Source organism: Chaetodon trifascialis, chromosome 5, assembly GCF_039877785.1.
Source record: "Chaetodon trifascialis isolate fChaTrf1 chromosome 5, fChaTrf1.hap1, whole genome shotgun sequence".
NCBI classification, from domain to species: domain Eukaryota; kingdom Metazoa; phylum Chordata; class Actinopteri; order Chaetodontiformes; family Chaetodontidae; genus Chaetodon; species Chaetodon trifascialis.
The window spans coordinates 9,136,766-9,162,580 of NC_092060.1; the positions used below are offsets into that span (position 1 = coordinate 9,136,766).

At 40.9% G+C, this 25,815-nt stretch overlaps 2 protein-coding genes across 3 annotated transcripts in view; both read left to right on the plus strand.

Moving 5' to 3' along the window:
• Positions 1–941: 941 nt before the first annotated feature.
• rab33a (RAB33A, member RAS oncogene family) lies at positions 942–15,088 on the plus strand. Its single transcript, XM_070962888.1, has 5 exons — positions 942–1,313; positions 3,086–3,642; positions 8,968–9,108; positions 10,643–10,723; positions 10,837–15,088. The coding sequence occupies exons 2-5, from the start codon at positions 3,253–3,255 to the stop codon at positions 11,059–11,061; spliced, it is 837 nt and encodes a 278-aa protein (XP_070818989.1). The 5' UTR covers positions 942–1,313; positions 3,086–3,252; the 3' UTR covers positions 11,062–15,088.
• Positions 15,089–16,754: 1,666 nt separating this feature from the next.
• The window catches only part of fmr1 (fragile X messenger ribonucleoprotein 1), a 66,784-nt gene continuing 57,723 nt past the window's right edge, over positions 16,755–25,815 (plus strand). For both annotated transcript variants that reach the window (XR_011602167.1, XM_070962122.1), the window contains exons 1-11: positions 16,755–17,189; positions 20,636–20,688; positions 20,782–20,875; positions 21,338–21,409; positions 22,282–22,430; positions 23,335–23,428; positions 23,637–23,753; positions 23,994–24,164; positions 24,385–24,463; positions 24,590–24,717; positions 24,918–25,004. Coding sequence is in view for 1 of the 2 variants with exons in the window: in XM_070962122.1 (XP_070818223.1) it covers positions 17,139–17,189; positions 20,636–20,688; positions 20,782–20,875; positions 21,338–21,409; positions 22,282–22,430; positions 23,335–23,428; positions 23,637–23,753; positions 23,994–24,164; positions 24,385–24,463; positions 24,590–24,717; positions 24,918–25,004 (1,095 nt within the window). In the remaining variant the exon portion in view is untranslated. The remainder of the gene's footprint in view (positions 17,190–20,635; positions 20,689–20,781; positions 20,876–21,337; positions 21,410–22,281; positions 22,431–23,334; positions 23,429–23,636; positions 23,754–23,993; positions 24,165–24,384; positions 24,464–24,589; positions 24,718–24,917; positions 25,005–25,815) is intronic.

Consider the following 25,815-nt stretch of genomic DNA (forward strand, 5'->3'; position numbering starts at 1 on the left):
CTAGCGTTTTAGCAGTTAACTCACCACCACCTACAGCAGTTCACCAACTTTCTCTGCCTCCTCCGGGTATGAGCAGGCCTTGTATGTAATAAACTGTTATTCGTGCGAGATGTTTGAGGTATCATGGCATTAGTTTATTTAATCTATGTGCTGCTTTTGGTCTTGTGGTCATGTTAAATGCCATTAATAATCAAAAGTACATTCAAGTAAATCCTGCCTCTGAATGTTGTGTGGTTTATGAATGTGTGCACCAGTCTACATCGCATAATTAACACACTATTGGTGATGTTCTGCTACATACTAGATAATAGAAGATGCTCCCCTACTCGTAAGCAATGTGATGTACTCGATGTATATGAGTTTCTGACACATTTGCTGTGTGTGTGTTTGCTGCTATACAAGAGAGATTTTGCACTGAGATTTGATTTTTTTTTTTTCTTTCAAATCCATGGACAGCCTACAGCACACTGATTTTGACAAATACTAGTTTTTTAACGTTTACTTAAGTAACACAGACAGACATGATCTCTGTCCATTCAAATTCCTGTTAAAGCTTCACTGGCAGCTAGTGTCTGCTCATTTTATCAGGTGGCATACGTCAGCCAAGGAGATCCCAAATTAGAAAAAGAACATGTTTCCAATGAGTTGCAGTCAAAGCACAACAATGAGTACCACAACCACAGATGAAAGTGTGAAACCACGACATTGTTATGCGTGCATCCAAATGTGTGTGGATACTGTACATGTCAATGCATGCTATATTTCACTGCTGGTTTGTGTTCACCAGAATGTGAATGTCCCACTAAGAATTGCTTCCAGACAACCAGGCCTTTGACTGAGGAAGAAGGGAGCTTTGTCAGACACAAGCATTGGGATTGTTCGATACAGTGTGTGTGTGTGTGTGTGTGTGTGTGTGTGTGTGTGTGTGTGAGAAAGAGATTATATGTGTCCTTTGGAGAGAGAGTGTGTATGTCTGTGAGGAAGAGATCGTGTCTGTGTGTGAGGGATTGTTCAAGACAGTGAGTGGTGTGCCTGTGTATATGTGTGTGTGTTACTGTATGTGCGTGTGTGTAAGAGACACATTAACTTAGAGAGGGAAAACAGGACAAGTGTTTGGTATTTCTGTCTGCATTTCAGTCTGATATCAGCAGACAGGGAGTGTGTGTGTGTACACGTGCATTCTGTATGTGTGCACAAGTGTGTGTGTGTATGTGTGCATTTTGTGTTTTGTTTATTTTCTGTTGCTGTTCATCAAAATGGAAGCAAAGCAGCTCAGATACATGACAGCACTTCGCCCAGCTCCAGTTCATGCGGTGAGTGACACTGATTTCCTTTCTGTCTTGCATTTCGTTTTCTACAAAAACAGCTGTTCAAGCATGAAAAAGCTGTCTGATTCACAAGTCAATTTTAGCTGTGACCTGCAGTCAAAAATGAACATGGATTTAGTTTGAACCACTTCAATCTAATTGTGAGTATAATATTTATATGCTGAAATATCATGCTGAAATGCTTCAGTTGTAAAAACATTTAAAGGCATGCTTGCAGGGTGGTTCTTCAGTGATGGCAATTTCAGTCCATTGGTCAACAACTTAGGTCCAGACTGAAATATCTCAACTGGCTATTGGATGGATTGCCATGAATTTATGTACATGTATTTATGGTCCGCAGAGGACAAATCTGAATGGCTTTGGTGACCCTCACACTTTTCCTTTCCTTCATAGATTTACAGAGTATCATGAAGCTGACTTTTTTTTTTTCATTCTTGACAGCTACTGGATAGATTGGAGAGATCTCCAATATTTGGTCAGTGACCAAATACCTGCAAAACGAATGACATTCTGATCAGCCTGAGCTGCACTTTGTGCTTAGTGCTAATTAGCAAATGTTAATGTGCTAACGTGCTGGTCTAAAATGCTGAACATGCTAAACATTGTACCTGCTAAGCATCAGTAAAACTGTCTTTGTGAGCTTGTTAGCATGTGAATGTTTTAGCTAGTACAGGCTGAGCAAGCAGTTAGACTGACTGTAGAGTCTTAGTCAGGCAGTGGAGACTCCAGACATCTGAAACAAATGCCACACAACAATCCCACAAATGTCACCTTAAAAACATCTGGAAAATATATACATATATAGTGTGTAATATACATATACACAAACATGTGTGTGTGTGTTACTGGTATTTTTGGTATTCTGTGTACCTGGACAGACAATCCAATCAGGCCTAGAATGTGGCGACATTACAATCCCTGGTATTACGGCCTTGTTGGTTTATGGAATGTGACAATATGACCAGCTGATCAGATCACATGACTAGATAGTGTGAGAAAATCTCTTTCACTTTCTCTCTCTGTTCAAAATCCACTGATGGCTACAATCACATCATTTTTATTACCAGTCTTCCAGTCTTTTCTAGATATGCAGTTTTTGGATTAAATGTTATTTAGTGTGTTATCTGGAAAGAGAATCTTCTACTGGCAGGTGATTTTAAAGGTTTCATCAACATCAGTCATAAACATTTGATTGTTTAAATGAGATCATCAAACAAGTCTGGTGAGAAAATTATTCTTTGCTGCCGCTATTAACAACTCATAGAGGGGGGCAAGTAAGTGCTTGTTATAAAGGGCCACAAGCCAGAAAAGTTCTGTTTGAATCTTCAACAATGCATTGTATTCTATAAACTTCTCATATGATTTCTGATGTTAAATCTTAATCAGAAAATAACTAGAGCTGTCAGATACTTTAAATATAGTGGAGTAAAACATACAATACGATCCTGTGTAAAATATATACATAAAAGTGCTCTTTTTATCTATAGAGATTTCTGTGTGAGTAATTGGTGAGTTTATAGTAATCTTAAGGCACTTCATATGACATTTGCCTTGGCTCTCTCATTGTATCATATAATACTGTAATACTACAGGCAATTTATTGTTCTTAATGGCATCATTTTCATCAGGTCTTAATAAAATAATGATGTTGAATAATTTAAATAATTGTCTATTTATTCAACATCTAACTACATACCTTTTCCAATAGGAAAACGAAATTTTATTCTTTATTAACTGTGATTGCTTCTCCCTTTAAGGCCACACTCAGCTGCTGAAAGAGAGCACCGGCTGTATTGTTGCATCGCTGGTCCCCTCCTTCTCCCTCCTCCTCTCCTCTCCCCTCCCTTCACTCATCCGTCCATCCATCCACCCCCTCTCCTCTCCGCACACGCACACCGATTTGCGCATCGCCTCCTCCGGCATAATGACCAACGATTCCCCGGAGGAGGAGACCCGAGCACCGGGCGGCGGCGGAGGAGGCGGCGGTAAAGGAATCGCACGAAGAAACCGAGCGGACGACAATGTCACCATCCTGACATCGTCCATGGATTTACAGAGAGTCAGCCGGAGCCGAGCCAGCAGCAGCAACGATGCCGCCCAGAGCCTCACATCCTCCGTGGATCTGAGCACCTCCTCCCTGGAGCTGAGCATCCAGACGCGGATCTTCAAGATTATCGTCATCGGGGACTCCAACGTGGGGAAGACCTGCCTCACCTTCCGCTTCACCGGGGGCAGCTTCCCCGACAAGACCGAGGCCACCATCGGCGTGGATTTCAGGGAGAAGGTGGTGGAGATTGAAGGAGAGACTATCAAGGTAAAAGCAAGAGGGGCTGGATGTTGATTAGTGGTGTTTCCTCACTCCCTCCTCCTCCTCCTCCTCCTCCTCCTCCTCCTCCTCCTCCTCCTCGTCTCTTCTTTTTGTTGATCAGCTGCAGCTCAAAGTCTGCCAGTGGATCACACGGGGCCTTTTCTTTCATTGTATCTTAACAAAAACCACATTTCACTTTTCCTTAAGGATGTTTTCAGACTGACATTTTACATATTGGAGAAATTTAACACATTTTGACAACATAGGCTTTGAGTGTCGTTTCAGCCTAAAGGAGCAATGAATCTTATTTGTATGATAAATGTGGATTTGGGGGAAATATTTCTTTGGAGAAATTAATGTATTTTGTCATTTCGACAATAGATGTTTCAGTTTTTGTGCTTTCTTGATGTTAGTGAAAGCTCAGACAAACCTTAGACTGCAACCTGTGTTTAGTTGTCTGTTCGTCAGAAAACAATTGAATCCATCTTACAGAGACGCTGCTTTAAATGTTAGGGCCCCTGACAACAGCTTAGGGTGCTGAAACAGTAAATATCTATATCCAGGCTAGAGCTGAAATGATCAGTGGATTAATTGATTAGCCAATCAACAGAAACTAAGCAGCAGCAATACAGACAAACAGTTAATCTCATTAGTAGTTTTTAGAGCAAAGCTAGAGCATTACCTGGTTATAACTGATCTATTTTCAGACTTCTTTTGGGCTACAAAATCAACTAATTGAGAGGATAATTGGCAGATGAATCAAAAATAAGAACACTTAGATAGCTGTAGCCCTGATTCCAGGTACGTTTTGGGGACCATGTCAATCCTTAATTCATTAATTTTTGGAATTATAATGTAACTGTGGCTAATGCATAAAGTAACAAAGTAACTACAGTTCATTAAACTGTTTCAGTTTGCTAACAATTTTCTATATTGAACCCATAAAGAAAATCAGCCATCTGCTGTTTGAATGTAGTGTATCACAGTGTGACGTCAGTCGCAGCAAATTCTACACAAGCAAAACCAACAGCAGGACAACAACCAGCAGTAGAGATGTAGACCATAGTGCTGTAATGGTGTCCTGGTAATTACTGAATTAAAATTTTATGATTTCCAGCATCGTCAATAGAAATGCATATTAGCAGATGTAGCAAAATCAATTTCAGTGCAACAGTATGATAACAGGCTAGTTGAAGTATCATGACAAATACTATTGCTCAAGATTTTAGTTGATATGATGAACATTTACTCACATCTCTTTCGTTTGTCCGACCTGTGACTAAATAGGCTTGTTATTGAGATTTCTCACTCTTTTGTGTCACATACACACCTTCCCCCTCCTCACTTGGTCAGTAAGTGTGCATACAACCTCCATATCACACTTACACCTGCATGTGCAGGCTCCCTTCCCCCCTTTCTGTCTCAGTAGAACAGTCTGTCTGCACCCTCCAGATGCCCCCTAATGCTGACTCACAAACACACCGTACACTACAGCTATTAGGTCAGCGTGCATGAATCATCGAAATTCTCACCGAAACACATGCCATACACATACAGTATGATCAGCAGTGTGAGATCCATATGTAAATTGAATTAATGTCACTAATCAGGCAATCTCTGCTGCCTCCAAAGCTGGCTAGGTTACATTGATGATGAGAAGATTGGGAAATCAGTAAAGATTTTGTTATCTAGATTTATTCTATTCAAGTAATTAACTCTGATGTTGTGGCTGCTGGATGTGCAGGCATTCACCTTCCACCTCTTAATGCTCTTTATTTTTTCTATTAGTGGAAATTTTTTGTTTTGACATGTGACCAAAGAAGGTAGTATTGCTTCGTCTGCCTGATGACTGCCTTGATGACTACTGGTCATTCATGTAGATGTATGGTCCCCAGAGGATGGTTCCTATGTTTTGGTGACCTCCTGACTTTTCATGTAGTGTCACTATCAGGACAGTTTCCACTTGTACAGAAGAAGTATCAGCATCCAATATAGGATACGCCCCTTTAATAACAATTGCAGAATCCTTTAAGACCATCCACAGGACAAATGTAACAGTTTTAGCCTCACTTTGGCCGGGGCAGTTGTCAGGATGCTAGTTACTGTGTTCAAACTTGTTGTTGGATGTGATGAACACACATGCTAGACTTAAAATCAAAGGTGGAATACTGTATGTATTTCAAGTTAAGACTCTTGCGTAAAGGACTGACTTTATTTGCTCTTGTGTCATTTAATTGGACTGGTCAACACTGGGAGTTTTATTGTGAGAACTGAAGGTTTACAAGCAAGCAGATGTTTTAGATTCAGCGGGCTCCAAATCATCCAGAGCTGAGACAGGAAGCTAAGATAAGCTGTGTTTACGTGTGCTATCCAGATGGTGATTTCATTGCCTCTACAGTGGACTCCTTCATTGTTGGAGCAAAAACTAGGCTACTTCACTGGTGCAGAAGGACTTTTAAAGAGATTATAAAAGAACTAGATGGTGGCACAAGTCAAGCTTTCAGTCAGGGTTTGCTTGACCGGATGAACATATAACTTCACTTAAACCTCAGACTAACTACCTGCATAGATCCAAGTAAGTGCCTCCTTTTCCTCTGTGGTCTGCTTGGAGATTAATACAAGTAGCGTACAGATTGGCAACAACAAATGTAAGAAGCAGCAGGAGTCTAAAAATAGCAGAACAGAGGGGTGTAGACTATTATGAAGCAAATTCAAGCGGGGGGGGGACTTTTCAATGTCAGGAAAAGTGGCTAGATCACCATGATAACTTATGCTGCAAACCTAACCTACTCCAGACGAGGTTATGTTGACAGTTGCAGATTTAAATTAGCGATAAAAAGTGCCACACTCTCACTAATTGTTTTCCTGATGATATTCTCTATGGCCCATAGATCCTCAGCTGGAGGATTCATTATATATATATACAAACTTGCAGAGCCATATGTCAATAATATCACTGAACAAAGCCATGCAATTAGAGTGGTGCAAACTGTATGCATCGCTTTGCTTTGTGCCACATTCAGAATGCATGTATACAATCGTTTTTTCCAGATTGTTTCAGGTAATATTGACATTTTAAATGCTACTCATCATTTCATCCATGCATTAAAAGAATGGTGAAGGCACACAAACTATAGACGACTTTGGATTATTTTTTATAGTGCGATGAAGAATCGTGACATTGTGATGGCCATTATCTCTGACTGGGGCTTTAGGTTTTGCTTAGACAGCTCGGTCAAAGAAAACGTGGTTATGTCATACTGTACAGATGAACAGAGTACAGTGTCAAAATAATGGTAATGAGCAGGTTTGTGTGACATGTAGCCAGGATAGCTTACAAAATTAACAACATTAGTGTTTCATAGCTGTGGACTGGCAGAATCCTGCCACTTATTTCTGGGTATTTAGGCTGTTTTGAAAACCCCTCTTTCAAGTTGTTACTAAGCCACAGTTCTAAATAACAGAATACAGATGGATTCAAAGCAAAGTGAGACATTGGTTTAAAGAGACATCTTCCCTGATGAGAGGCATGTACAGTACATTGAAAGCCTTATTATCATTTTTGTGCACTCTATTTTGTGCCGTATCGATTTACTCACCTTGCTGTTCAATTATGGGACACACATTGTTCAAAAAGACCAAGCTTTGATATTATGAACAGCATTAAACGCACTATTCAAGCTCTGATACTAAACAGCTGGGCTTGTCCTTTCAAATGGTAATGGCAGATAATTGACTGGTCTTTTTTCGCTGCGGGCTTGGGCTGAGTGTTGGGAGACGTCCATGTTGATATACATACTGCTATTGATTGCACAGGCTATGGAGACATCAAGCAAGCTGAGTTTTTAAGCACAATATATTGTACAGTCTGTATGACCCAGAATGAGCCATAAATAACTTCTATTCCACATTCTGACAAGACTGAATTTTATTTTTAGGTGTAATCAATATCAGTGCTTCTCTTGTGCAGAGGACAGTAGGCAATTTAAGGGGGGATGCCATCTCCTTAGTTAGCAAAATGACCAAAATGCATCCTCCTGTTAACCTGCCTTCCCCCCTCTCCATCCCCAAGTAGCAGAGCGTGCAGGACTGAGAGGTTGCTGAGTTGAATATGTCTAGTCTAGTCCGCATAACTCAGGGATCTTTTAACTGACTGAGTTTTATGCAAGTGAGAAGCTAGGGCCACGACCATGGCTCTGTCTGTGCTGTGTATTCTTAAATCCATGGTGCTGTCTGTGGCGCTGACGTAGCAGACAGATTTGTAATAGCAGCTTTTTCTCTCAGTTCCACCCCTCTGTCAGTTTCATTGATTGAATTTCTAATATTCTCAAAACTATATACTATGAAGACTCAGTTCAATACTAGTGAATGTTGTAGCTGTATACTGTATAGAGTAGTGTCACCTGCATGATCAAAGTGCAAGTGGCAACATGTTGTCGTGGTAAAAGCCTGAGGATCACAGAGACACACTGCTGCCTCTAGTGTTCCTAAAATGTCCCTGTAATATATGAATGATCATTCAGAAGCATCTGTGCTGCTGAAAACACACCCCCAGATCAATCCACCTCTGGAACAAAATATTTTAGGGGGCACCTGACTAGAGATAGAGTTTGAACTATGGGGTTATAGTATTAAGTTGGGTTAGGGTTGGGGCCATCCCCCTGCAGAGGGACTAAATGAAGGTCACTTCCTCTCTGTCCTCCTGGTTAAATCTGAACCATCAAATGCTGCAATTAAGAAACAACAGTGCTGTAGAATAGCTCCACGTGAGGCTCAGGTGTGCTGGCTGAGGAATAAATAACTACATTTTTTTGCCAAACAGCTGCAGAATGCAGTGTTTGAAGCAAACACCAACATAGTTAGCGAGAAGAAATGTCTTGTTTTATCTTGGCATGAGTTCAATTGGGCCTGTGTCATGACATTTGATTCTGGCATACCTCAAAATCTGTATACCGCACAGAGTGGACTTGCATGAGGCCTTTGTTAATGGTTAAGCAGAAAAGCCTATCATGCTAATAGAGCAGTGCTCTCTTAAGACCCTGTAGCCAGAAATATATTAGCACTCATTCCAGTTGACATGGTACTGTACAGGGCATGTTCTGGCTCTTGTAAGCCTTTATAAGTTTAGACAACTCACTGTATAGAGATTCATGTTTGTAGTTGTTTCTAATTTACCAAGATTAATAAAATATTTTATGCATGGTAAACTTGGATGCCTTGATTCTGTTTCTCTGGCCGCTGTTATTTCCCCAACATCCAAATCTATGTACATGTAGACATGTACTTTTCCTCAGCCGTATTAAAACACAGGTTTGTCTTGTCTGTCTCCAGGTGCAGGTATGGGACACAGCAGGCCAGGAGCGCTTTCGTAAATCCATGGTGGAACATTACTACCGCAATGTCCATGCAGTGGTCTTTGTGTATGATGTCACCAAGATGGCTTCCTTCCGCAACCTGCAGACATGGATAGAGGTTGGTAACTGGCTCATTGCAAGACAACTAAATTGTCTTTGTCAGAGTAGAAAGGGTCAAAGGAGTGCACATTCTTTATGTGCTGAATATGTGCATGGCACCATGATCTTTGTGTAGTTGTGTATATATTAAAAATCTCTCCGATGTATGCAAAAATACTGCTACTACTATTACAACTTCCTCTATTTCTACCATTACCTCTGCTAGTCCTTGTAATAGTCCAGTGCATCAGCAGTAGTAATAATCAAATGACTACTGGCTGTGTTAAGGGTAGGAAGTAGTTAAATTAGTATATAGGTAGAATAGTAGTGGTATCACAATCAGTAGTCAGTGAAGTGAAGTAATAGCAGCTGCAGCAGTCATAGAGCTTCTTCATGCGCAGGTGTAATTAATAACATTCAACAGTTGCATTCGATTTACTTTTGCAATGTTCAGGCTTCTGGTATTGTGCATGTGGCTTCCCAGGATGCTTCAGTGGACGTGAGTCATCGTTAATGTTATTAGTTAAACCTGTGCTTTTCCTACTATAAATCAATATGTCTAAAGAGAAAATAATCTATTGTAATAATGGTAGGACTACTTGCATTATGAGTCATAATATTAGCGTTTGGGCTGCAAACAATGACCGAAGCACGGAAGTCTTGGCACGGCTGTCCATTACCTGGATGTCCGCTGGCTATACTAGAAGCCCAGAAATCGCTGCCCCCAAAGGCTAAATCATTATTAGACAACAGCAGATGCGGTAACACAACTGCAAAGCAGCTATGTTTAAAGCAAATGGTCGCACCTTTATTCAAGACTTTTCTATCTATGGTGTTGAATCCAAAATGTTTACACACATGACCTCTCACATGTTTGGTGTCCAGACTGTCCCTTCAGTGTGGCTAACTGGTTTCCTTCTTTTTGCATTAACAAAATGACCAGCAATATAGGCTAATTTGCACTGGACAACTGGGCATGCAACAGCTCAATGGTAGTGCAGTGTGCTAACGAGGCTCAGTCTGTGGTGCATGTACACTAAATTATAGCACAAATGTGCGTTGTATTGGTTGCAGAGGTAATATAACTAGTTGTTGTTGACAAAGTTATGTGTGACTAATGCTGAATTTATGCCCTGTTAGCAGAAAGTAGAGAATGGGATTTTTTTATGATTTACAGAGCTTCATGACCTTAACCTTGGGATAAATACCCCCACTTTTTTTTTTTGGATCATGCCAGATATTTAATTGTGTGCAGCACAGATATAAACACACAGTGCAGTTTCACTTTATAGCTCTTTTTCAATTGGCTCAATCAACTATGTGAGTGTTAGTATTGGATTTTACTTATATTGAGCTGTTGGGAATGGCGGCTATACAGCCATTTTGGCACCGACAGTTCTCACCAAGTGGGACCTATTGTGGCTGTCATAAATTCCTTGTAATTACAGCTAAGAGGCTGGCGTCCTCCCAGCTGCTCATATTTCTGGTCACATATCATGTAAACATGGCCATAGTTTATAGAGTTTGTAAAGTTAGATTGTGTTGTGTTCCAGGAGTGTAATGGTCATCGGGTCTCAGCGTCAGTACCTCGAGTCCTGGTGGGAAACAAGTGTGACCTTGTGGACCAAATACAGGTAATATATTACAATGTCTTGTGGTCCTTGCTTCAGTATATAATAAAGTGTATATTCTATTTAGTTTCCTAGCTTGAATCAGGGTTTGCAACCAAAGCTTTGTGCTTTCCCAGGTGCCCTCCAACATGGCGCTGAAGTTCGCAGATGCCCACAACATGCTGCTGTTTGAGACGTCGGCCAAGGACCCGAGGGAGAGTCAGAACGTCGACTCTATCTTCATGTCGCTGGCCTGCCGTCTGAAGGCCCAGAAATCTCTGCTCTACAGGGACGTGGAGAGGGAGGATGGGAGAGTCCGACTCACACAAGAGACTGAAACAAAGAGCAGTTGTCCTTGTTGAGGAAAAGGAGGAGTGGGAGGCATAATGGAGGGGAAGAGAGAAGAGTGGAGGCATAATGGAGGGGAAGAGAGAAGACTAGCTGTGCATGTCAAGAAACAGGAGGAGAGGGATGGTGGGAGAGTGAGGCTAGAACTAGAGTCTTTTAAATTAAGTGCAACTTTTCTGGTTTACGAGGAGGATTGGGTGTTGAGGCGGAAGCTGAGAGAATTATGTTTCAGGGAAGAGGAGAATAGGGAGGAAGTGCTTGTGCAAGGGACCGAAACATCATCAATATTCTTGTTCTTGAATAAGAGGAGTGGCAGGAGAGAGGGTGGTGAAGATAGAGAGAAAAGAGGAAAAAGGGATTGAGGAGTGACGCATTTATTAACAATTCCGAAATTAGACGATGTTGCCTTTTAGACTGCAGTATAGTGTAGAAATTCCTCCACTTATTCAAACATAGACAGAAGCTCAGTAAACATATTTCAGTGTGGCCAGTGCACAGGCAACTACAGCACTGTTAACACCGGATCCACAACAAACAGTCTTAATGCAGGGCTGTCACATCCTGAACCTGCCCTGGTTTGGTGTTTATCACAGCCATTAGTAAGAGCAACATTCTGAGGTGACATATTACAAGTCTTAAATTTTCATCCACATCAAGCAGCATTTTCCAACTTATATCTACTGCCTTAAAAAGCTGCCTCTGTCTTGGTTTGATGAAACCAGTCAAGTATTTTAACCACTCCAGATGATCTTGGTGTGTACAACCAACCAAACACTCCAGCAGCCTCTTAAGTGGAAATGCCAACTCATTTGTCTCAGATTTATACCAGAATGTACCTGATGTCTATCTAGGTCAATCCTTCTCAAGTAGAACAGTTGACTTCAAATCACTGTGAGACCACAAATGCATGGGAAAGATTGGAAGTTAATGTGGATTAAATGGGGGGCAAAAAGTCCAGGCAAGCTCAAAGGACCTGTGCAGGAAGACCTTGACAACAAGGTTTTCTGAAAACAGACCATGCAGAGGTCGTCAGGCAGCATGTCACATATCGATTCAGAGGCTCTTAGATCCTCTTACCCTTATGCAGGAGAAAGTCACCCTCCTATGAAGGAGGCAAAGCTCCTTTTTCTCATCTAACCCTGGTGTAAACATATCCCCTTCACGCTTAGCTTCTGGCAAAGTGGCTTATCCAGCTTTCTCTTTGTATACAAATGCTGAAACATCCAGTCACTGCCGTACGTGACTTCGATAGCCAGTCAGCCACAGCTATTCTATACTGGTAAAGGCCTTCTGTCTGTCTTAGATGGTGTGCTCTCCACATCTGTATCACTGCCTCCAGTCTCAGAGAGGACAGGGAAGATAATAGAAAACTGTGACCGCTGCATACATAATGGATATATTGATACTGCTACACAGTCTGAGCCTGGATGTATGGGTGGCTGAGTTAAGCCTGGTGTGCGTATAAAGGAAAGAGTACAGGAGTATCTGAGCCATGGATGACACAGGCTGCATGAAAAACTGTAGAAAGCCATATTCATTATTTATCGTACAGAGAGATGCAGTGTGCTTTACATTGAGAAAGCTCCCAGATGGGTTGTGGGTAGAAGAACACACTGTACATAACTCAGTGTTGGAGCTATGAAGTATTTGTAATAAGGTATCGATCCACAAGTCTCACTGTGACACCTTCAATTTAATATAGCAGTACACTCACCATATCTTACCCTCTTTTAACATTGTAGCCTACTTTTGAGCAAGGATATAAATATATTTGGATGCCATATGTAAAAAAAAAAAAAATCAGATCAGTGAGCATTTAAAACCGGTGTTTCCTCCAAGCTGACAGTCTGATGACCCAATTAATTCATCCCGTTGAGCAATTTAAACACTGTGCTCATCCAAGTGAAGTCCATAGAGCTATTGTCTGTGCTGTATCAGGTTTTTGTGATTTTGATTCAGGAATTCTCATCTGTTCTCCCTCCGTCAGTCGCAGCGGGATCAAGCAGCCGTTATAGGTGAAAACAACTGTAAAATACCAGGGAGAGCTGTATGTATGGGCAGATCTGTGACATGCAACCCAGAGCCGGTTCAACAAAAGCTGGGATAACATCCAGTCATCCATTTTCTAAACCACTTATTCTCTCCAGGGTTGTAATACATGAGAGGAGGGGGACTCGCTACAACTATCATCTGTTAACAAATGTCTATGGTTTACCTTTAGGTTAGCGTAACCTGGCTAACTTAGTTGCTGTAATACATGTGTGACGACTGGACCAGCCTAATAAGAAGAAAAACATGTTGTGCCTGCATTTCCTTCATGAACTTGCCAGATCTGAATAAAATAACATTTTGACTTGGTTTCAAACGACTGAAAAAGAAAAAAGAAGGTATGAACCTTGTTATTAGCATTTATCGTGACAGGTATAAATTAGTTTTCTTTTTCAGACATTGAAAATCATAACCGGTATGTGTTTTATCCAGGTCTGGAAGTTAAGAATACAAATGTACAGTGTGTGTGTGCTTCCCTTCCCTTCCCTTTCCCTGTACATACACTTCCATGTTTAATTTCTTAGAATACTTTGCTCTCTTTTTCAGTTGATTTGTGACTTTCTTAATAACTCATGTTTGCTCTTAAAGGGATGCCTTGACATTTTGAAATTTATTCTGGTATTTTTTTTTAACTGCAAAAAGTCACAATAGTAAAAGAAAAAGGTGTCTCTGTGGAATTAATGAAATGTCATGCAAACTCAGTACAATAGATGAGTATGAATGAGTCCCTGAGACATCAGGGCACAAGCTCTTAATGAATTGTACAGAGTGCTAGGGATGAAATGATTCATCAGTCAATTCATTTTTATTTTTAAAGTTAATTGTTCAAGTGATTTTTCAAGCAAAAATGCCGAAAAATTCATCTGGTTCAGGCTTCTCAAATGGGAATATTTGCAGGTTTTCTTTGTCTCACATGACATTTAAGTGACTGTTTTGATGGTTGGTTGGGAAAAAACACCACATTTGTGTTGATGGAATTTTTCACTATTGCATTCTTTTTTCACTATTTTATACACCAAGTGTTTACTCGATAAATTGAGAAAGTAATTGGCAGATTAATGGATAGTGAAAACAGTTGTTAGTGCAGCTCTGCAGGGTACAACACATCAGCAGTGTTTCCCTCACTCAGAGAAGAGTGGTAACATGATTATCTTCAGGGAGTGCTAGTGCAGGCTAGCCTGTTAGCCAGCTAGTTTCAGCCTTTATTTAGCACCACTTTAAACAAATTATTGGGGCATTTATGCATGTGAGGAAATTCTCTTTCCCCTCCACAAAAGGAGCTCTGTGGTGTCACAGTAAAATCAACAATCCAAGAACAGAGGAAACAACTAGATCAATAAAATATTGATTGCTAGTATCATTCTGTTGACACAATGCTTAAATGAGCAACATGAATCCCAACATGAAAAGACACAATATGCACAAAAGCCAGCTGTGAGCTTGAGACAAGAAAACTGAAAGCAAGTCATGAGTTTCAGGTTTATTCTCTATTCATTTTCAGTTTTTATTCACAGGTTGAACTCCAAAGGGATTTGTGGAATATCTATATTCCATATAGATATATGGACTTAATATGGGTATATTTCTGTTTTTGCCCCACTGTGCTTAATGTGACACCAAGGAGGTTGGAGGTCAGTCAGCCACAGAACAGCAGCCCTTGCTCAGCGACTCTTCGGCATGTCGGATGCTGCTCATCCTCACAATACAGTAGCTACATTCTACCCTGTCAATACATTAAAAAAAATCAGATTAAAAGTCAAAATACCAAGTTACTCCTTTAACAAAAGCCTTAAGAGTGGGCGTTACTTGATTTTTGATGTTGTCATCATTTTATTAGACTTGTTACATTTGAGATGACAATGTTTTTTGGCTGTGAGTTTGTTATTATTTTGAACTGTATCAGATTGTCTACTATTATACGTTTCATATGTAACATTGTGGTTGTTACAATCTCACAAAGGGACTTCTGATAAAACTGCTGAAGAAGCTTCACTTGGCTCAGATCCTCATTCTTTGGAGACATTACACAGGTCAGCTTTTGACATTACATGCCCCCTAAGCATCAACATAATGAAGTTTTCAGTAACGTCTGTTTTGGCCATGTACTAACTCATGTCCTGACTAAGGTATTTACTGTAAGAGCCTGCTTCCCTTCCCGACAGAGGAACTTCATATTCCAAGTCTGTTTTTCCATTCTCTTATGCTCTTTCTCTCAGACCTGTATCTTATTTCACTCTTCGTGTGTCACCCGTTTCTACTGCCTTCTCCATTTCTGTCCTAATCTTTGCATTGTTTATCCCTTTAAGTCCTTCCTATCTCATTGTCAGTGCCTTTACGTTTCAGCGTCCCCTACTTCTTTAAATTTCTGTCTCCTTCTCTGCTTCCATGTCTCAAACTGTCTGCATCACTTTGTCTGTCTGTCTGTCTGTCTGTCTGTCTGTCTGTCTGTCTGTCTGTCTGTCTGTCTGTCTCCTTTCTCACTCTACCTCCAAATATGTGGCTTGTGGCCGTTCCTTGTCTTTGGCTAGAAAATTAAATTCTCAAGCAGATCATGTATCCATTAATGGATGTAGCAGATGAGCGCCGCTGAGTGTTGAGAGTGTGAGAGGATCACAGGGGTAAAACAAAAGACGGGCCTTTCTTTGAATGATTGTCCTCTTCTTGGTACTGACTCTCCAGGTCCACCAGTGAAAAAACATTCAAATGTTTAAGTGATTAAGTCTCCATCCACAGATGTCTTTAAGCATCAAAACCATCGTTAACACATGAGCCATGACATCTCAGAGAAAATAGTTACACATTCAAATTATAGGCCTGCGAGGCATGTTATAAATTCAGTCATGCTGAGATGTTCCGCAGAGGCTGGACTTGATCTTGGAGTAGCTGATGTAGTTTGGCAAGTAAGCCATCAAGAGACCGACATTTGATTGGAAACAGACCACCAGTGGCTTTAATAACAAGAAGTTAGAGAAAAAGTTGTGAATGCAAAAAAAATGTCTGGAAATCTGAGAAGGGAAGTCAAAATATCCCAAGATAAATATATTAAATCAAATGTTTTCAATCTTGAGCTGCAGAATTACACAGAAGAGGATCTACAGTGACCCTCGCTGACAACACAAATGCAGTTCAGTGAAGTATTAGCGAATAACCCTGAAGCAGATGTGAGAAATAAAGCTGATAACTGATTATGTTCAGAGACTGGTGGCTGTCCTGGTTCTGTAACCCCTGTGGTTTCCCTTGGTACCATTTGTTTTCCACAGTGGGAGGTGGTGAATTTGTGGGGCCAAGATCATGCCAAGAGAACCCAATTATAAGAGAAAAAAGACACAGTTTTGCCCAATAAGCTGAATGCCTTGCTTTTATTTTTGTGAAATCAAGTAAGGCAGAAAATCAGGCAAAAATAAGTTAGATATGGCCAGATCTCTTGGAGAAAGATGCTGTTTCTACTGTTTCAGTGCCAACAGTTGGACTATAGTACTTGGACAATATTTTCAGTTTTGATTTGTGTTGGGAAAACAGACCAGGTTCATTGCAGGACAATGACAATGGTCATTTTTATTTAGATGGACTGTCCTGCTATGTGAAAAAGCCATTCCTATTTGTTACCTGTGGAGAGCAGCAATAGGCTCAGAGGAGTGGAACCAGCCTCAGATTTCAGCAGAGGAAGAAAGCGGAGACGTCACATGGAGAGAAGCAACCAGCAGTAGCTGCTCCACCACTAATCACACATCATTAACATAACTAGCTAGTAGAAGCTAATATAGCTTGCTACATAAATCGCCTTTGATTTATCATACATTCGGAATTGCAAATCTTCAAGAAACAAACGCAAGATTCATAGACGGTGCAAAACGGGAAACCTTACGGTCACACAGCTATCGTGGCCTCTCCTTGCATCCCACTGACAGGCTGTTTTGGCTAGGTAGCGACGCCAACGATAGCAAACTCTGCCTTGGCTAGCGTCAGGCTAGCCAGCTAGCTAGCTAGCTACTAACATCGCTAGCGGTAGTTAGCTAGCTAGCGAGCTGTAGTAACTTGCGTCATGGATGAACTAATCGTGGAAGTGAGGGGAACAAGTGGGGCCTTTTATAAGGTAAGTTAATGGTTTTAGTTAAGCTTTCTCATTTCAATTACTGCACCAGGCAGAAATATTAGGCTAACTGACGCGAAATTGTCTTCCCGGACTAACGTTATCTCAGAGATACCTGCTTGTATCTACGGGCCTCGGTGCTTGTGTCCAGCCTCCGCCGGGACGTGGAGCCTGAAAATCAGTAAACAAAGCTGACGCCGAGCTGCTGCTTCAACCTGAACGCTGCCAGCGAAATGCGTTAGTTTTTGGTTAGAGTGACTTTTCTTAAGCAGTGCAGCTGTTATAGTCGCGTTGGTAGTTAATTTTGGTGTGATTGTATTCTAATGTCATCTGGAAAGTGATGGGCAGAGGTTGGTAGCAGAGACACAGGTGCCAACATTCGGTCGTGATTTGTGTCCTAAAGCGTCATTTCATTTAGGATAACAAGTGTCGGTGGTTTGCTCTAACCCGTAAATTTCCACCATTATCAATGCTGCTCCTGAAGTTTTTGGGGTTACTCTGAAGACTAGAGACAACAAGCTGGAGGAACAGGATTTTATGGGGTTATTCATTTGGTCATGTGCCACAGACGAAGCAGAGTTTTTCAGGCAGGGTCTGACAGCCTGGCTGATGGATCCATGGGCAGATATTAATACACTGGTGTCCCTCCCATGATCAGTGTGTGTTAGATGTGGAAGAAGTAGAATAAAGTTCAGTAAAAAAAAAAAAGAAGTAAAAATACTATGCTTGAATTTTGATGAATTAATAGTCAACAACTACAGTGTATTTGGAATAGAATATACAAGCACAATATAAAAAACAGAAAGAAGAAATGAAAAATATTACTGATATTTAATGAGCTTGTGTTATTATTGGAAATGCTTAATCTGCAAACTAACTAGTAACCGTGGCTATTGAGGAAATGTAATGTTAACAGAGTAAAAGAAAGTTGGTAACATCAAATAGAAAAGCACCAGCTCACATGCGCAGACTGTCTGCTTCATGTCCCTGTAATGTCAAAGATCAACACTCGTAAAGCAGTTACAGACTTGGTGAGATTGAGTTGTGATTGTTTGTGAATATTAGCAGCCTGTAAGTAGAAACTCTGTTGCTGCCAATCAAATGTAAGGAATATGAGCTGTGTGTGTTCAGTCCAGCCATCAGAAAGAATTCTGAACAAGTGTTGAGGCGGCATGCAAACCATCCTGCACACCTGTGCTGCACCCCTCTGTAGCCACGTTCATTATGGACTGATGCTGCGTTCAATGCCAGCGGAGTCATTTGATATGTCTGAAGAAATCAAGCACTTCACTAAAGCACCCTCCTGACTTGAGCATGAATATAATTCTGATCTGAAAATTAAAAATGAATTCTTTTCCTTGACTTTTAGGCAAGTTTAAGGTGGCAGCATCAGCTGTAGATCTTTAGCTGGGTGTGGCACTGGGCAAACATCACTTTATGGATGCAAAATGTGTTTCTCGCCCTTTGGTTTGAATACTGCTTTATTATTTGGCACGTGTTATTATCAAATTATAGCACTTAATGCCCATAGCCAATTTCAGCTACTCAACTTTTGCTGCTGACTGCTGTTGAGCTGGTGAGATGATTAGACTGGACTGCCATGTTGTTTCCACTTTATTCAACAGTATTTGAATTACTGCAAAAAAACCTGCTGATGTTGGCTGCGATGCTGAGGTGTGTAAAAGTTAGTTTTAAAAATTGCACAAGCATTGAATCTGCTTACTGAAACGTTAAAGGCTTTCTCGAAATGAGTGATGCAAGGCCTCAGTATAACACATATCATTAGCTAGATAAGTGTCCTGGACTATAATTCATGTTGTAATCATAGGCCGATGTGCTTTTTGCAGTGGTATAAGTCACTCATTTCCTAAATATTGTAAAATCCCCTCCTTGTACATAGAGCTGTGGGATCCAGAGATGTGTGTGTGACTCAGGCACACTGGAGCTGTTCAGTAATTCACTTGGTAAGAAAGTGGACTTTGATGTCTGGCTCCAGGGCACTAATCCCAGAAGTGGTAAATTTGGCACTGCCCTTGTGAAGGGTTTAATAGAACCAAGTAGGTTGGAGGTTATTACAGTGTTTTTAATGTTTTTGTTCGTGTTGTTTTTAAGTTTTGAACCTAAAAGCAGTTATTAGAACTGTTGCTTTATATTGCCTTTAAGTGATGAATAAGCTTTAGTCACTAGTTAGTGCCTGAAAAGGATCGTCATGTCTCTGGCAGTACAATAACGTCAGGGCTCCCTCTCAGTGGTCAACCAAACTATTAGAGTCTTAGTCGACCAAGTTTTCATTGGTCACTTCTCTTGCAAAAAGCAAACAAAACAATGATGAAGGCCAGTTTATTCCTCTGTTTTGAACAATAAGACTTGTGTGATTAATGATTAACAAAGTGTTCTGACACATTCAGTTTCGTTTCCACTTCTGCTGTTGGCGTGCCCAGTCTTAACAGTGTTACTCATAACTTTCTTTTTCAGCCCAGGAGCTCAGACCATTTTCTGATTGGCCAAAAATATATATTGAAGCAGTTAAATCAATATCAGAAATGTGCAATCAATAATCTTTACTGATGAAAGTCTCTGACTACAACAATAATGGCATAAGACTCATGATGTCATCAATAAAGCACACCCTTTATGGTTTTTAGCACTTTTTATTTAGAAGTACCCACATTTGTTTTAAAATGAATGTAATGATTTTCACTTTGATTTTATATTTTCATGTACAAGTGTTGGTGTTTACAACATATTCTCCAACATTTGACAGTAAACCCTCTTGTGATGAGGACAGCCCATAGTTTGCTTCTGACCGTGTGCCAGAATCCCTCAGTATATTAATGATAAAAGATCCAATTAATGTTTAGACTCCTGTTTGCCAATATGCCATTCCTCTTACATTTTTCCTGGCAGTAACACCGCACACATTGCACCTAACTGCCTAGAGACAAGACCATAATATACCATCTACCTTCCAAGTTTTCAGTAGGTTAGTTTAGAATATCAAACTGAAATTTCTGTAAAATCCTGTAAGGAGTTTTTTACAGGCTTGGTCACAGGTCAGGATGTTCGTGACAGAGAAAGGCTTTCCCTGAATCAGTTAGCATTTTAAGAAACTGTCCTTTTTGCTTCATTTCATCTGACCTGGCTCTTATTTTACAATGCTAATGCAACCCTTAGACTAGACTTTCTATCTCTCTCTTTTCCTTAAAGGCATTGCATGTCCTACTTGCAGTACTTGACACACATGAACACAGACTGCATGCCACCAAACCTGACTCAAGGCCAAAGCCCAAACCCCCAAAAAGGAATCAGTTAGGGCTATTTTGTTGCTAACAGCTTGGCCTTGGGTCAGGCTTAGGCAGCAGATTTGTAACCCTCTGACACGTTCAAAGCAGTATTGAGTGTTTCAAGTGGTTCTTCTAACGATTTTATATCCCCTCTGATTCTTCCAGGCCTTTGTGAAGGATGTTCACGAAGGATCAGTCACTGTGGCTTTTGAAAACAAGTGAGTGATGCGCACGCACAACAAAATATTGTAACCTGTAAAACGTAACTTGTTACCAATGATGACTTTTTTTTGTTCGTCCCTCTGTCCCAGCTGGCAGCCAGAGCGTCAGATCCCATTTCAGGACGTGCGTTTTCCTCCCCCAACGGGCTTCTGCAAGGAGATAAATGAGAGCGATGAGGTCGAGGTGGGACTCGCTCAATACTCGTTCAGTTACAATCGGATTTGGTTTATTTTGTTTTATGTTTCCACACATTGATGCTTCCTGCTGCAGTTCATATTTTTAACCAAAGGTTTCAGCAAACATGTCATCAGGAGGAGAGCTGAGCATCCACGAGTAGGAAGTGAAAGATTGATTGGGAGAAAAAGGCTGAAGCAATTACGCCATAAATTAGCGACATTTTTCTACTTTGATTGATTTTTCCTTCATTTTTATATTCATTGTGTTTTTCAAGATTCAAAGTGAATGGCAATAAATTGCAGTATTAATTTTCTTTGAATTACAGCAAAAAATCAGAGCGCTTAAGGTGCGATGGTGTGCTCACATAAAGGCAAAATAACGTTTAATTTTGAGCTTCAAAATGGAAATCGTTCATTCTTTGTTTTGTAATATGTTTATATGGCATATGGTGTGTTTGTGTGTTACCAGGTATATTCCAGGGCTAACGACAAGGAGCCGTGTGGATGGTGGCTGGCCAAAGTTCGCATGGTCAAAGGAGAGGTAGGCCTCAGACCACAGTCTCACAGTCTGGGTTACATGATCATCGTACAGTGACATATCAGTCGAATCAAAGCACCAGCAAATAGCTTGTCATGATACACATTGGTTAGTTTGCATTGGTTCATATAGTGTAATGTTTCAGAAAAATGTAAGTAGTACACCATCGTTCTTCTGGAGGCTGGTGCTGGTGTTGATTAGATTAGATGACTTTCAACTTTATTGTCATCGCCAGAGTGCAACACAGAGACAACAAAATGCAGTTTAGCATCTAACCAGAAGTGCAAATAGACATAATATCCAAAAAAAACATAAATACATGTAAGTAGTGCAAGTGGCATGAGGTATAAATAGTTGAGGTAGGGGCAGGTAGTGCAAGTAATTTCAATGAAACCATAAAAAAAACATGTGCAACACGGTATGTAAACACACAACACGTAGTAAGTGGCAGTGCTACAAAAGTAAAAAAATATAAGGACTGGTGCCAGTGAGTTTACTGCCTGTGTTCAAGGTCTCACTGTTTCTGGATCCACATTGAATGAATGATCGGAGGAGTGAATTTAGGCTAATCTGTCCGACATGTCTCACTGCTGTGAGCTGTTTCTTTTTTTCTTCTGTTCTGCATTTTGTTCTCTGGCCTGGTTTTACACATTGTCTCATCTCATGTCTTCAGATCTCCTCCTGTCTGTCTGTCCGTCTCTGTTTTCTCTCTGTGTTAATCACATTCTGTCCAGAAAAAGTGAATTCTTATTAAAACTGATACTCTATTTTATACATTGGTACACAGTAGTCACTTGTAGTTTTTACAACCATGATGTTGCACCGGTGCAGAACCAGACCACCCTGACTTCATCCTTTTCTCTCTGTATCTCTAGTTTTACGTAATAGAGTATGCTGCATGCGACGCCACATTAAATGAGATAGTGACGCTGGAGCGGTTACGGCCGGTTAACCCAAATAAGCCAGCCACCAAAACCACCTTCATCAAGATCAGACTGGATGTACCTGAGGATCTACGGCAGATGTGAGTTTGATATACAGACACTTCTATGTCCTCCAAGTACACTTCAGGGCGTGTAAGGAACCTTTTTGTTGGATAAATTCCAACAAAAGAAGAAATTGAAAGGGTTTTCCAAGAAGACAAGTCAAGGAACTTGAGTAATGTGAATAATAAAGATTCTTTAATTCTCTGCCGTGAAGACATGCTTTATTATGGATTTATTATAATGGTACAGACAGTAATGACGGTTGTACTAAGAGCCAATGCTCTGCACTGACGTGAAAGCTGAAAGGAAAACAGAGGAGAAGAACAGCAAACACAAGAAACACGTGGCAAAAAAAACCAAGAAAATTTCACAACACAAGAGCTTTCAAAGTTTGCCGTTTCAAGAGCTTTTCAGTTTGAAATCACTTGTGCTTCAGCACAAGCTGCTCAGTCATAGTGGCATTAAATTGCTGAGTCTGAGTAAGGCCAGCTTGCAGACTTGGTCTTTAGCCTAGTTGACAGTTGCCTGTGCGGATCAGTACCGTGTCAGAAAGACCCAACTTTTAAACAGAACCTGCTGATGTGAAGCTGCAGCTGTCAGAGGAACGCAGTGTCAGAGAGCAGCAGATGCATAACTCAACACTCACACATTTAGCAGCATATTTAAAAGGATGTGAGCCGCTTTCATGCAGGTTTTTGTTGTTGTGTAAAACCTGTAAATATAATGATCAAACTCTTCCAAGCCTTTAAGAAATGCCTTTGATTTACATGCACGTGTTGATTTCAGGCTCTGAAAAGGCTCAATGATAGTTCATTAGCTTCATACAGATCTGTGAAGGTGTGTGAACACATGTTTCCAAATAATCAGCAATGATTCCTGAATTATTTAAGGACATGAATGAGTGAATATGACATGAATTATTTGTGTAACTCTTGTTGACAGGTGCTCCAAGGAGTCCGCACACAAAGACTTTAAAAAGGCTGTGGGAGGGTTCAGTGTCACCTACGACTCGGAGAAAAAGCAGCTGGTCATTTTGGTGCGTTAAACCTGTTTTTGTTTTTTGTTTTTTGTTTTTTTCCAAATGAAAAAACATTAGATAAAGATGTCTGGCAACCGCTTAATTCAATTTTCTACACTTAATCTAATTGTTTATTATTGAAACAAAATGGCATCATTTAGTAGAGGACCTCCGCACCTTCCAAAGGCAGATTTGTGTGAAGTAAGCTTATTGTTTGTTCTGTCAGTCGGTGAATGAGGTCACAACAAAGAGGGCCAATATGATGAGTGACATGCACTTCAGGAGCCTCCGCACCAAACTGTCTCTCATGCAGAGGAATGAAGAGGCCAGCAGACAACTGGAGGTAGATACATACAGACACACACACACACACACACACACACACACACACACACACACACACACACACACACACACACACACAATGGTCAACAGCCATTTCACATGTATGTGTGCTCTTGTATGCATGTGTAGAATTTGATCATTTTGCACCCAGGATCACTCTGACTTGCTCCATCGTTGTGGCAGTGATGATGTTTTGCTCATGTTTTCTCTCCATGTCCCTCTTGTCGTGTTCCTGCAGAGCTCCAGGCAGCTGGCGTCACGGTTTCACGAACAGTTTGCCGTTCGGGACGACCTCATGGGTCTGGCTATCGGGACTCATGGGGCAAACATTCAGCAAGCCCGTAAAGTCCCAGGAGTCACTAACATAGACCTGGATGAGGAGACATGCACCTTTCACATATACGGGGAGGTATGACGCTCCACTGAGTGGACACACTGATGAGTATGAGGACGGACCTGAGCGTAGAGAGGTGTAGCGTCCATGTTTGCAGTCTGGAAAAACAAGTTTAGAAGCTTCTTAGGATTTATGTTTTTATGTTAAAGATAAGATAAGATAAGATAGACCTTATTTATCCCACAATGGAGGAAATTCACATGTTACATGGTTTTGTGCTTGTTGTTTGTCTAAGGACCAGGATGCTGTCCGCATTGCCAGGAGCTTCCTGGAATTCTCTGAAGACGTCATCAAAGTTCCCCGGAACTTAGTAGGTGAGAGAATCACTGGGGACGAAGAGATTATTCCTCCCGAACTTGACTTTATTCAAGAATTTTTGAATCTTGAAAACTTCAAAGTGCTTGCAGTCTGTGACTGATGATGTTTTTGTCCCTTTATAGGGAAGGTGATCGGCAAAAATGGCAAACTGATCCAGGAGGTGGTTGATAAGTCTGGGGTGGTGCGGGTTCGCATTGAGCCTGAGAATGACAAAAAGCCCTCAGCAGCAGCTGCAGCAGCCGCAGACGAGGTTAGTGGGAGCGAAAAGGCCCAACACTTCTGTGTGCTTACCAAGACACACAGCTAAACGCTCTTTCTTGAGCTCAACCCTCATACGCCTACATCACTGACCTCTGATTCCACTAATGAATGTGTCTTTACTGCTGCTAGTAGGCATCATGGAAGACAAGAGAATTCATCTTTCTTCCTCTTTCTGACCCTCTCTCACAGGGAATGGTGCCATTTGTATTTGTGGGGACCAAGGAAAGCATCTCCAATGCTACAGTACTGCTGGACTATCACCTCAACTACCTTAAGGTGTGTACAGTCAGCAGGCGAAGTGAGGGGCAATGGCATCCCCCTTGTTAGCAAAATAAAAAGAGAGTTTGTTGGTAATCACCCTGAAATGTTTGCAGAAATACTGAATGACTTGAGCAAAAAATGTTTTTCCACAAAATCATGATAATAGTGAAACATTTGATAGAGTATTCATAAAGGGATATGAATAACTGAGAGGCAAAGGAATGCATTAGCGTTCTTGCTGAGAGTTAGATGAGGAGATCATTATCACTCTCATGTCTGCTGGAAACTCTGAAGCTACCGCCAGGAGACAGTTAGCTTAGCCTATTATTAATATCAGAGACAGGGTAGCCTGGTTCAGGCTACTGTCGCCTCTAAAGCTCACTATATACAAACATATGGAAACTTTGGTTTCATGGAGGGTCGTGTGATGGACTACTTCTTGGCTAGGAGCAATGACTTCCTGGAGTGTTGCTGTCACCATGGCATCGCCAGGTAACAGACAGACATGACAGGAGCATCAGTGCTCTCGTCAGTCCCTCAGCAAGATATGCTTATTTCCCAAAATGTTGAACTGTTCCTTTAAGATCTTAATGGGGACAGATATTATTTGCATTAGCCATCAAAATTCTGGTCACAGTTTTTTTAAATCCTTAATTTGAATACATTTGCACCTGTAAACATGATCTCATGCTCCTGAGAAATCTGCACATGCTGGTCAGAGTACTCACAGATAAAGCAGCATGTGAACTCCTCATCTGGGTATCTGATCCCATCATAACGATTAACAGTGCAGCGGTGATCTGTACGTACATTGAGGTGAAAGCAA

Bases quoted from the DNA above. Each gene is read 5' to 3' on its own strand.
- rab33a (XM_070962888.1), top strand. From the start codon at position 3,253: ATGACCAACGATTCCCCGGAGGAGGAGACCCGAGCACCGGGCGGCGGC. The intron at 3,643-8,967 runs GTAAAAGCAAGA...GTCTGTCTCCAG, and splicing joins TTGAAGGAGAGACTATCAAG to GTGCAGGTATGGGACACAGC. The intron at 10,724-10,836 runs GTAATATATTAC...GTGCTTTCCCAG, and splicing joins ACCTTGTGGACCAAATACAG to GTGCCCTCCAACATGGCGCT.